The sequence below is a fragment of the Gekko japonicus genome, unplaced genomic scaffold (assembly GCF_001447785.1).
Source record: "Gekko japonicus isolate JY-2015 unplaced genomic scaffold, Gekko_japonicus_V1.1 scaffold2104, whole genome shotgun sequence".
NCBI classification, from domain to species: Eukaryota; Metazoa; Chordata; class Lepidosauria; order Squamata; family Gekkonidae; genus Gekko; species Gekko japonicus.
Genome location: NW_015170951.1, coordinates 145,902 through 158,488, shown reverse-complemented (window position 1 = coordinate 158,488; position 12,587 = coordinate 145,902). Strand labels below are relative to the sequence as shown.

The 12,587-nt window shown below is 46.3% G+C and overlaps 1 protein-coding gene across 1 annotated transcript in view; it reads left to right on the top strand.

The window, feature by feature from the left end:
• LOC107116874 (chromosome unknown open reading frame, human C14orf80) overlaps positions 1–9,303 on the top strand; it is a 45,808-nt gene extending 36,505 nt beyond the window's left edge. The window contains 2 exon segments of the mRNA XM_015418896.1: positions 2,913–3,143; positions 8,247–9,303. Coding sequence (XP_015274382.1) covers positions 2,913–3,143; positions 8,247–8,750 — 735 coding nt within the window. The 3' untranslated portion in view covers positions 8,751–9,303.
• The last annotated feature ends 3,284 nt before the right edge of the window (positions 9,304–12,587 follow it).

Here is a 12,587-nt window from a genome sequence, read left to right as displayed (position 1 = left end):
GTCTTCTCAATCCTTGTTTTTTTGAGCAGCAATTGGGGGGGGGGAGAGCGAATAGTGTGAAATTGACCAATGCAGCTGGGGCAAATGGAAGAGCAAGGGCAGCACAGCTGCTTGTGGGGAATCAGTCTGAGACTCCTTCAGGTAGTGAAGGGCAGGGTATAAATTCATTCTCTTCTTCTCCTCCTCCCCCCCCCCCAGCAGCCCGGAACATCCCCTGAAATCCTGCCTCTGAGGGTCCCTCTCTTCCAGAAGGTTTTAGGGTAGCATTTGGGGCTGCCACCGGAGAGGAGAAATCTGGATGTCAAACTTCATGGGTGGAAGGCTGGCATCAGCAGAAACACTGTTGGATCCACCCTACTGGCTGCACATTTCTCCTTATATCTCTGCAACCAAAAGGGCTAGAGACGTGACTTTTTTAAATGAAAGCTGGGAACTGCTACATTGATCCTGTGCCTTTTACTGATTTTTTTTCTCACACAAAGCCTGGTAGCAGGGGGAAATGGCAGCCATGTAGGGATGAGGCAAGGGAAAATTTCCACGGAGATGCTTTGTGGTAACTGTGAATGCAGCTGAATTGTCTTCCTGTGGGAGCAGTTCAGCAGACAGATTCACAGATGGGTGGGTGAGTGCTCTTGCAACACACACCGTGAAATTCAATTCAGAAGTTGGAGTGGAGTAGATTTAAGACAGTGGATAAACTGCCATTTCTGTTGATAGGGGGGGGGGGTGATACCAAAGCTGCAGTTAAATATTCATGCCCTTTCCATCAAAGTATATTCTGGCTGGTTCTGTGCCTTAAGACTATGCCTGCATTGGGTGGTATACAAATGCTCTGTGGGATCTCTTCTACCCCATGATAACCTAAGTAGGAGCCTTTGTTATAAGGCACTTAGATTACATCCCCATTGTCTTTGATTTCCAGTGAAAATTTCTGTTAGCAAAATCCCCCTCCTTCAGATCTCTGATTTGCCTCCCTGCTGTTCGGTGGCAGGGATTTCTCTGTCTTCCGGGAGCAGCATTAGGGGCCTTCTAAAATATGGCAATATGTAGTTTGCTATAATCCAAATGGCTTTTCCAAAGAGAGATGCTTAAATGTCAGTACCAATTACAGGGCACTAAATTTTGGGAACTGCCTGAAACTGCAGTTGGGTAGCATATTTGGAATTGCAGATTTCCCCGAATGGCACTGGATTATGTTAAAAATCAATAAGGTAACATGAGGAACAAGTATATCCATTCTGCTTAAATATGACCCTTCAATACTTTTTCGGCTGTTGGAAATTGTTTTCGCATAGTGAGTATTTAAAACTTGTGGCATCTAGTGATAAGTTTCTTCTACATAGTATTGAGGTAAAGTATTTTCTCATAAAATGCATCCCAAATTTAAAAACACGTGTGCTGAGTTACACGGAGCCTTGTTGTCTATAAGGTTCATAATAAAGGCTTGTCAAATATTTTTAAATCCTAGGAATTTTTAAGGAGCTAGAAGATTTCTAAGGGCGAGTGTTAGTTTAGGAACCAGAGACCACAGCCTGGACTTTCTCAACTCTGTTAATACCTAATTTAAATACTTACCGTGAATTCGAGAAGCTAAGTAATACTACCAGCAATTGTTTTTACACTTCATTAATTAGCAAACCATTGCCTGTTTCGGTGATTTAAGGAACAAAGATCTCTCTTCTGCTTTCCTGAATTAGTAAGCATAAAAATTTTATTTTCAGGCACATCTGTAGCTCAGGTTTCTCTCAGCCGTTCCCCCAGAGATCAGAGCAGAAATCCAGCTGGAGGAAACAGTGGTTAGCACTCTGCCATTTCGCTGCATGAACTTTCCTCTGGTTTCAGCAGTCACTGGGTATAATTTCTGTCGTTAACCAGGGCACCACATTAAAGCACACACTGCAAACCACACGTAGTTGGGATGATTTGCTGTTGTGAGCTGCTAATCGTTGCGTCAGAGAGATGCATTAGCATCTGATGCTCTAGTGGAGTCTTACCCGGCATGGGCGCAAGGTGACGGCTTAATTTGATGGTGTACCAGAAAACTTTCTGCTGTATCGTGGCTCAAAAACAAAGTTTTTAAAAAGCGAAGTAGGGGAGGTGCTGTGGCTCGGTGGTAGAACATCTGCTTGGCCTGCAGAAGGTCCAAGGTTCAATCCCCGGCATCTGCAGTCTTAACGAGAAGGTAGCAGGTGATGTGAAAGACCTTTCTCTGCCTGCCACCGTGGAGAGCTGCTGCCCGTCTGAGTAGACAAGACTGACCTGATAAACCAGTGGTCTGGCTCAGTCCAAGGCACCTTCCTGGGTCCCCGTGAAGTCGTTTCTGAGGGAGACTGTGCCAGTGCCCACGCCTGCTGGCTCGCTTGCCCCCTGTGAGATGGCTCTGAGGTGTGGGCCAGAGTTTGGATTCCAAGAATGAAAATGAGTTTAGAAGTGGGAAGACCAGAGGAACATACGCTCCTTGGTTGCCAGTTTGGTTTGTATAATCTGTGTCGGTCTCTGCCCAGTCTACCTACTAGGTGGGGCCGGCTCAGGTCCCAGCAGCAAAACAAAACACAATTTGGTGGGTGGGGCTGGCCACGGTTGATAAGCTTGTTGGGACACAGACACTGCTGTGTATTGCTGGTGCTGTTCCAGTGCAGATGTTCTATTCCTTGGTGCACTCATGTTCCTTGTTCTCAGGGAAGATGCAGCCCCATTTTCATGTGCAAGTGCATAGCGAGCCCTTTTGCTGGAAAGGAGGTTCCTTCGTGTATTTTCTGAGAAGAGAATCTGTGTCTCTGGAGAGCTGCATAGTGCTTGACTAACAGATATAATCTCACCTTATTTTAGAATGTATCATTCTCTAGGTCAGGTATGATAACAAGGTCTTCTCTCAAGCTGAGGGCCACAAAAGAGATTAATGAACCTTTGAGAATTCCCCCCTCCCTCCTCTCCCTCAGGAGTCTGTTTTGGATCCTGAAGTGGAAGACCCAGGACCTCACAGTGAATGTCACAAACGCACTGTTCCACCAAACTCTGGCCTGACTTGCCACAGTGTGGTCAGAATGGCGGAAGAAATTGACAGATGCAAGAGAGATCTGCTGGCCCTCAGTGACACCGTGCATGAACTCCTAAGATGCAGAAAACTGAGCTGCCAAGGAAAGGTAAGAGTGGACCAGAAGGCCATTTAATGAGGTCAGAATTCTGTTTTTTGGCCTCTGTTTGTCCCCCCCCCCCCACTTCTGTAAAAGACATCCTAAGACCTGAGTCACATGACATTGATCAGAGAATTCACTTAATCATCTTTTCCCCTGTTCCTGCTGCTAACAAATTTGACAGAACAAACTGTGATATATTTAGAACAACGTTTGAGTCCAGCTGGGCACCTCTAAGACCAGCGAAGTTTTATTCAAGGCATGAGCCTTCGTGGGCACGCACACTTCCTCAGATACATTGAAATGGAAGTTACCAGTCCGTGCATCCATGGCAGGAAGTGTATCTGAGGAAGTTGTGCCTGCACACAAAAGCTCGCGCCTTGAATAAAACTTGGCTGGTCTCAGAGGTGCCTGACTGGACTCGGACTTTGTTCTGCTGCTCCAGACCGACACCGCTGAGCCCCACCTGTGATGTATTTAGGGCCCATCAGCCAAAGGTCAGGAAGGAAGAGTGAGCCAGGCTAAATCTGCAGACTGCTGGCTCTGGAATATCCTCCAGGAAGCCCCGAAGAGGCATCTCTGGTGTTTTCCGGGGGTTCTGGCCTGTTTGGTGTCGTGGTTAGGAGCGCGGACTCTAGTCTGGGAGAACCAGGTTTGATTCCCCACTCCTCCTCCACATGCAGCTGCTGGTGTGACCTTGGGTCAGTCACAAGTTCTCTCAGAGCTATTCTCTCTTGAGCAGTTCTCGAGAGCTCTCTCAGCCCCACCTTCCTCTCAGGGTGTCTGCTGTGGGGAGGGGGAGGGAAAGGGATTGTAAGCCACTCTGAGAGTCCTTTGGGTAGTGAAGGGCGGGGTATAAATCCAATCCCTTCTGCTTCTTCGATTGTGTACCTGTGACAGAAGTGAGGCCAACATTAACTACAGGCATTGTGCAGTTCTTGTGAGCATAATGTCCTATAATGTGGTGTAGTGGTTAAAGCGTCAGACTAGGATCTGGGAGACCCAGGTTTGAATCCCCACTGGTGCCATGGAAGCTTGCTGGGTGACCTTGGGCCTGTCACACACTCCCAGCCTAACCTACCTCAAAGGCTTGTTGTGAGGATTAAATGAAACAGAGGAGAACAATGAACAACAAAGAAGATCTAACCTACCTCAAAGAATGGAATGACTTTAAAACATATTTAGAGAAAAACTGGGATGTAAAGCAAAATTTACTATGTTTAGAACAATATTAAGTTAAACTATGTTATCTTGAGTTATATTGCAATTTAAAAATAAAAAGGGGGAACGCATTGCGGGAAGCCACCGGAGGAAGTAGGGAGGAGGGAATAAGGGTTCCTTTTGGTTAAATGGAAAATGTGTTGAACTTGTTATTTCCGGAAAAATAAAAGTTTTTAACCAAAAAAAAAAAGAAACAGAGGAGAACAATGTGAGCCGCTTTGGGTCCCTATTGGGGAGAAAGGCAGGGTGTAAATGAAGGAAATGAAAAATGTAGATTGTCTTAAATTGTCGACGTGGGGCGTGCCAGTTTTAAGGGAACCGAAATGCTCAGGAAAGGAGGCAGGTTGTGCCTGTGTCCTTCCCAAAGGGGGACGCGGTGCTTCCTTGCCCTCAAAGGCACACGGCCTCAGGGGAATACCAGAGAGGCATCTGTACAGGGCTGTGTTTGGGAGGCTGGCAAGGTGCCCTCCTGCTCACTGTGTCCTGCGGCGTCCTTTGCTTGGCGTGCTGCGCAGGCAGTTGCCACCTTTTGGGCCAAGGGCAGAGACCTCCAGACAAAGGACAGTGCAGAAGAACAGATCTTTCCTTCCTTCCCAGCTCCTGAGCAGACAGCTTTGCTGCTTAAGCTGCTCAGATCTCCTGTCCACCTTTCCCCCTCTATTTTCCATAATGTTGTGCTTGGAAATACTGGACGGGGAGGCTGAAATGTTGCTGGGTGGACAGATGCGGCTTTGAGCGCTTTGTCTGAGGTAGGGAGAGCACAGATAGGTCCCTGCCACCACCAGTTTGGCAAAACCTTCAGGCTCGGTGAAGCCAACGAAGTCAATAGGCACTGGAAGCTAGAGGGATGCCACTCGTTTACTAGATGTGTATCCTCAGTATGATGAGAAGTTAACGGCTCACCCTCCACTGGGTGTGGGTCCCCTCTGAGGACTTGGCTCCTGCTGTCTCAGTATGATGCTCTCTTGTTCTCCCTATTCTTGTTCTCTACAGTGTAAAAAGAGATGCCAGCACTGGAGTGTCTCCTTTCTGCAGAGTGTTCCTCCTTCACATACAAACCTTTGCATCTTGAGTGGGGCTTGGTTTTCCTTCCTTTGGGTTGCTTTTTTTTGTTTGTTTTGAGAAGAATTTCTGTGTTTTGCCCTACACATTTGGCATCTCTCTATTTTCCTCTCTTTCGACCTTCCCCCATTTCCTTATTTGTGGCATATTTCAATTAAGGATTTGTTTCAGTTGCTCGACACTGTTCTTTTTAAAACCAAATGTATTAGTTAAGAAGACTAGGAGATCCTTATTTACTTATTTGGACTTTTTTGATCTTGCCTTCTGTCGAACTGCAGATAACATTTGGCTATATTTTTCTGTGTGGATGTGCTTCACTTCGGCGCCTTCCCTTCCCTGTCTTCTAAAGGCATTCCGAGTCTCACAAGGATTCCAAAGCTTACAATCTACAATGCAAGCGAACTAATTTAAGTACACAATGGCTGGGCTTTCACTCACTGTGTCTGGGCACTCTACTCGCAGTGCGGTTCTTTCTTTCCAGCAACCAGGTTCAAACCTGAGACCCAGACACCATTCAAAGGGTTCTGTTTTCTTCTTCTGTTAAGAACGGCCCATTTCTGGCTGAAATCAGCTTTCTGCAGCCCCACAGCCTTCTGCTTTCCAATGTGTATCTGAATAACAATAGGGGCTTTGAATAGGAGCCTCTTGCTCCCAAAACATTTATTTATTTATATTTATTTTATTAGACTTTTATCCCACCCTCCCCTGCACACTGGCTCAGGGCGGCTTACAACAATCAAAAACAGATAAAGCAGTTAAAATAATACATTGCTGTCTCAATTATACACCAATAAATAGTTCAGAATACAAGATGGCACATAGACATAAGAGCATAGTGCTCCTTCGTCATACGCGTTTTGTTCCCGCCCAAAGTTTTGGCATAGACCTATATCAATAAAGAGGTTGGTGTGATTTAAGCAACTTAAGGCGTTGAGTAAGTTCAAGGACCTTATTGGGCCAGGCTATTCTATGTCTGGAAGGGTGCCCTCACTGGGTCCAAGGAAGACATACAAAAATTTGCATAGCCCTGCCTGGAGCGAGTGGAGGCGTGACCTAACCCGTGTGGATGCCTTCCCCCACTGAAGAGAAGAAACCGTCAGGTAACTACAATGATTCGTTTGCTTGGGAAGATTCCCCTTTGCCTATGTTCTTGATGTGATGAGCTATCCAAAAGAAAAAAACAAGCTGTCCTCCCTAAATACAGCAAGGGAGCCAATTTACCTGAGGAAGACTAGAACCAGGAAGGCCACCTGCTAAAAGGGTCCCAAGTAGGCAGCAGCAGTAAGGACTCCTCCTCCTTTTACCAAGAAGGGAAGCTTATGGGGAGACCTTTGGCAACGTCAGCAAATAGTATGAAGGGGACTCCCCCTGGATGCAGGAAGTGAAGCCGTACCGAAAGAATGTAGGTCAGTCCGATTTAGTTCACTTCAGCAGAGCCTGATGACAGTGAACTTCAAGGGTCCAAAGGGAGTTAACTGGGCAGGTCTCAGAACCATTCGCTATTGCAGTTGAAGGCTTGCAGAGAATTGTAAAATGGCGGGAGGGAGGGGGGGAAGATCCTGTAAAAGAGACCTAGTTTTTTTTTACCCCGCTCCTAAATTACAAATAATTTTTTTCTCGTGTATATATTAAATGTGAAAAGTTTGCTCTTTTATTTTCCAAATTTAGAAACCACTCTCTCTCTCTCTCTCTCTCTCTCTCTCTCTCACACACACACACACACACACACACACACAGTGTTTCTAAGTGTTTCTAATGAAGGACTTGGAGTATCACACGCATACCCTGACCTGGATGGCCCAGGTGAGCCCCACCTGCGTCCGTTCCCAGAAGCTAAGCAGGGCCGGAGCTGGGTAGCACTTAGATGGGAAGTCCAGGGTCGCCACGCAGAGGCAGGCCATGGCCTTCAGCCTTGAAAGCCCTACAGGGCCACTGCAAGTCAACTGCCCTGTGACAGCCTTTCCCATCCCCATCACATGGACACCCCTCCTCATTCAGACAGATGGTGCCTTAGGTCCCCCTGTGTGCCTGCACTGTGGTATCATTCCCTGGGGTTACTTTATTAAATACAGAGATGCACATTTGTTGGTTTTTGTGAATGTCCTTGATATTTCACTCAAATATATTAGAAGAAGGAGTTGGATTTATACCCTGCCCTTCACTCGGAGTCTCAAGGCGGCTTACAATCTCCTTCACTTCCTCTCCTCACAGCAGACACCCTGTGAGGTAGGTGAGGCTGAGAGAGCTCTTTTGAGAACTGCCCTTGAGAGAACAGCTCTGAAATAACTTGTAACTGATCCAAGGTCATGCCATCAGCTGCATGTGGAGGAGTGGGGAATCAAACCTAGTTCTCCCAGATCAGAGTCCACACTCCTAACCACTACACCAAACAGGCTCTCCTAACCACTACACCAAACTTACGGTATATTATCACACATGTGCTTAGCTATTGTGTACAAGTCTGTACAGTTTCCTGTAATGTGCTTAAGCAGCTTCGTGTGTGTATTGCTGCCTCTGGTGAAATCTCTTAACCATGTCTTTCATTTGATTGCTGCATAACAGAAGGGTGAGATGGGATTTATGAATCTGGTGAGTTTGGTGTCTACATTTTGTAGTTTACACCATCTCTTAAATTCTTGTTGTGTAAATTTATTCTCAGTTACTACCACAGGGGAGGGAAAAGGGCAAAGATGACAGTTGTAGATTTGGTTTCCTATGGCACCCCGATTTCCACGGAACTGTCCCCATCCGCCAGCTCATGCAATGAAGATCTGGTTTTATCTTTGCTGTCTTGCAGAACGTGACCTGGTCATTGTTTCCTCTTCACAGGCTGGAGTACAAAAGCGAGAACTGCTGGGCGAAAGGGAATTCTGCAGGATTGTCCAAAGAGCACAAGAAACTGTGAGGCGGAAACTATCAGATCTTAAATGCCAGAGTAGTCCCTGTGGAGCTGATGGAGTGCATGGCCCGTACAGACTTGTATTTACAGGGAAGCGTTCGCACACCATTAAAACTGTTTCCATCCTGCCAGAGGCGAAGAGAACTGTTGGGGAAGGAGTCACTGCAGCCCACATAATCAGTGAGCTGCGGAAGAGAAAAGTCGGACTGATGGCTGAGCTGAAGCAGCGGCAGGAGGTGTGTCGGCGGAAGGTTGGGGAGGCTATCGAGGGGCTCGGTCAAGTGCTGCTAATCGCCCCAATGAAGAGATGAGAAGCAAAAGAAGGTGGACCAATTGCCAAATCTGGTAAGATTATTTCACCAGGAGAGGGAGCAGGCTTTGACCCTGGCCTCAGACACTTCACTTTAAAAATCCAGCTTTGGGCCACGTACTGAAGTTACTTCCTTGCTTTGTTGGCGTTTGAGTCTGTTTCCTTCTTTTGATGATGGCGTTTTATTTTTTAATTTATTCCTCTGATTTTGTGTGTGTGTGTAATTTTGAATCTTATTGCAGAATATATTTCTTACAATATTCTGTACATTGCCATATGTGTGTGTGTGTAATTACTGTTTGCAGTTACCTGGTTGTGGGTGGGAATTTAAAGTCTCCCTTCCGGCCCTCGTTTCCAATGTGTGGGCAGTTCTCCGGGTCACTTTTGCTGAAGCGGTCCTGAACAAGAGGGAACAGTTCTGAGGTTCTGGATGCAGAGTGCACAGGCGAGAGATAACTGGTTCCAAAAGTCTGGGTAGGGCACAGTGATGCCTGTGGGGGCAGCATTGTTAAAACAGATGAAAAGCACCACAAGTTGCTAAAGCAAGGGGGGTGATCATCAAACCCTGTCCAAGGCAGTTTCAAAAGGGGATCCTGGCCCGTTGGGCTGGTCTTTGGACCACACCTTGATCCGTGGAATAGCTGATAAGTAGTCGGGGCAGAAGGTCCAGCTTCTGAACTTTTCCCTCCAATCAGCAAATGCCATAAACACAGGTGATTTAAAAAAAACAACAACCTCTGTAAGTCTGTCCTGATAGGGATTTGAGAAAAAAGCATATCCACACTTTGGAATGTAGAAGCAAACAAAATTAGGAACTCGTACAAAACAAGCTCTCTGCATATTTTTTGTAGTTTTACCTTTTCATCACTGCTATGGCTCGGTTTCAAGGGATTGCTGTTATTTTGTTGTTTGATGTAACAGTACATAGATAATATTTTTCCAGCTTCCCTGGTTCTTGTGGTTCCAGAAGTGTATACCTTTGGGACTGAAAGAAAGAAAAAAGATAAAGAGGAACAATCTCCAGGCTTTTTTCTGTGCCTTGGGAATCTACCACATTCGATGTACGATCGTTGAAGCGGTGCCTCTGGATTAAAAAGAGAGAACGAATCCTAACTGGCATGGAACTGAAGGAGTCCAGTCATCTGTCGTTAAGTTCCCCGTTCAAGCTCCACCTGCAGTAGCCAAAAGCTGGTTGACGTCACTGAAGAATTATAGATGACCTCAAATTTAAAATTCACATGTGGAGTAGAAGCATTAGAATATATGGGGAAGACACTGAAATAAAAAGACAGATGAACATCTAAAGAAATTGCAAGAATTTGAGAGACATCCTAAGCAGATCTAATTGGAAGTAAGTTCCATTTTTCTCCGTGGGGCTTACTTCCAGGGATTGTTCTTGGGATTGCAACTTTTATCTTGGAGATTTCCCCCTTCTTTAACACAGAGGTTTCATATGGTATTTTTGGTTCAGGTCTGAATTTTTTTAATAAAAACCTGGATTTAACAGCATATTGTTCTTTAACTTTCCTTTTCCTTTCTGCTTTGCAGAACTGAAATTGCTTTTTTCTGTCACCCAGATCTTTTCTACTTTAGCCATGTTATTTGAAGGATACAAACTAAAAATAGAAGTGGGTTAGATATTTTAAATGGTGGTTTTTTCCTCGTAATTTCCAGCCAGTATCACCGAGAATACAGAATGGTGATTTCTGTTAGTAATGCTGGGCAGAGCATTACGCAGAAATATTCCATATATCTCCAAAACTCCATTGCTGAAAAAGTCTCTATAGAAGGATTTTTTGAAACATCTGGGATAGACAGACATACAAGCTCAGTTTGGCCTGAGCTCCTCAGGGCTTGGGAGCTCTTGGAAGAGACTCATCTTCCGGACCCATTTCAGTCTTGCTTCAGGCCCAGTTTTGGAACAAAGACTGCTTTGGTTGCCTTGGTTGATGACATCTGTTGAGAACTAGGCAGGGGGAATGTGACCTTGTGAGTTCCACTGGATCTCTCAGCAGCCTTTGATACTATTGAGCATAGCATCCCACTGAGCTGCTTCTCTGCACCGTGTTACGGTAGTTCAAATCCTATGTGGGGGATTGGTCTCAGTTTGGTGTAGTGGTTAAGTGCGCGGACTCTAATCTGGGAGAAGCGGATTTGATTCCCCACTCCTCCACTTGCAGCTGCTGGATGACCTTGGGCAAGCCATAGTTCTGTCAGAGCTGTCCTTGAAAGGGCAGTTCTCGAGAGGGGTCTCTCAGCCCCACCTACCTCACAGGGTGTCTGTTGTGGGGAGGGGAAGGGAGAGGGGTTTGTAAGCTGCTCTGAGTGAAGGGCGGGGTATAAATCCAACCTCCTCCTCAGATAGCGCTGGAAGATTCCTACTCTGCCCCATGGCCATGGACCTGTGGGCTGCCACAGAGTTCCGTCTTATCCCCCATGCTATTTAATATCCATAGGAAGCCACTGGAAGAGGAGGTATGGGAGGAATGGGCTGTAGTGTCACCAATATGCACATGATGCCCAGCTCTCCCTTTCTTTGCTGAAATTCAGAGGATGCTGTTGATGTCCTGAACTGGTGCTTGGGAGGCAGTAATGGGCTGGATGGGCATGAACAAGTTGAAACTTAATCCTGACAAGGCAGCGGTTCTGTAGGTTAGTAGAAGGCAGACGAGGGACTTCAGGTCTCACCTGTCTTGGATGGGGTTATGCTTTCCTTGAAAAGCAAGGTTTGCAGCTTGGGACTGCTACTTGACACAGCAATCGCCTTAGACCACCATGCCGCTGCTGTGCTTGGGAGTGCGTTTGCTTAGCTTCGGCTGGTGCATCAGCTCTGCCCGTTCCTGGTTCAGTCAGATCTAGCCATGGTGGTCCGTGCCTTAGCTACAGCTAGACCGGACTGTTGCAATGTGCACTACTCGTGGCTATACTTGAAGAGTGTTTGGAAGCTGCAGCTAGTGCAGAATGCTGTGGGCAGACTGCCGGTGAGGGCCACCTGCCAGGAGCATCTGACCCCAATATGACAGCAATTACACTGACTGCTAACCTACTCCTGAGCCCTGTTCAAGGTATTGGTTTTGTCCTTTAAAGTCTCACATGGCTTGTGACCAGGGTGTCTGAAGGACGGTCTTCTTCCACATGTGCCTGTCTGGGAACTAAGATCTCAGGAAGAGAGGGGCCCTCCTGACGACCCTGCCCATATTGCAGGGTTACCTGGTGCCAGGGTCGTTAGTCAGGTCACACCACACAGGACTTCATAAGAAGGTAAGTATTTATTGATGGATCCAGTACTAATGATCACGTACACAGCTTGTGTCAGGAATTGCCTTCAGTATAAGGGCCTCTGACTTATAATTGCAGATTTTAGAGTTTATTATATTTTAAATTTAATTCAAATTCCAGTGCTGTAAGTTCTCTTAATTTGTGTATTCTTTAAATTTTAAATTGTAATGGCCATTGGCGACACAATAAATTTTACTACTACTCCTCTGACTTATAGTGAAATCAAACATCCTCCCCCAATGAGCAGAAGCCAATGGTTATAGTTTGCGTGTGCGGCAAAGCAAGCAAGCAATCTTAGCAAAAAGCCATTGCATTCCCAGCCGATTAATTGCAGCTGGAGACTACAAGGTCAAGCCTGAGATAGCGCACAGTGGCTGGACAGGGTAGAGCTGAGAACGAGAAACCCCCCCACACACACACACATTCCAGATCCATGACAGGGCTACCTGACATCCTGCCCCTCCCAACGACCCCTCCCAGGTTTCTCCGGAAACCGCCAGTGGAAGCGTTTGAGAAGGCGGGGGGCAGAAACATGTTCCTCCGCCACCCATTCTCTGTGTTGTGGCCCAAAGCCATTCAACCAACTAAAACAGTTTATTTTGCTTTAGCTTAGAGTCCAAAATATCTGCAACTTCATGATGCGGTTCGCCTTGCCACGAGCAGGGCAGGAGGGCAGGGTCAT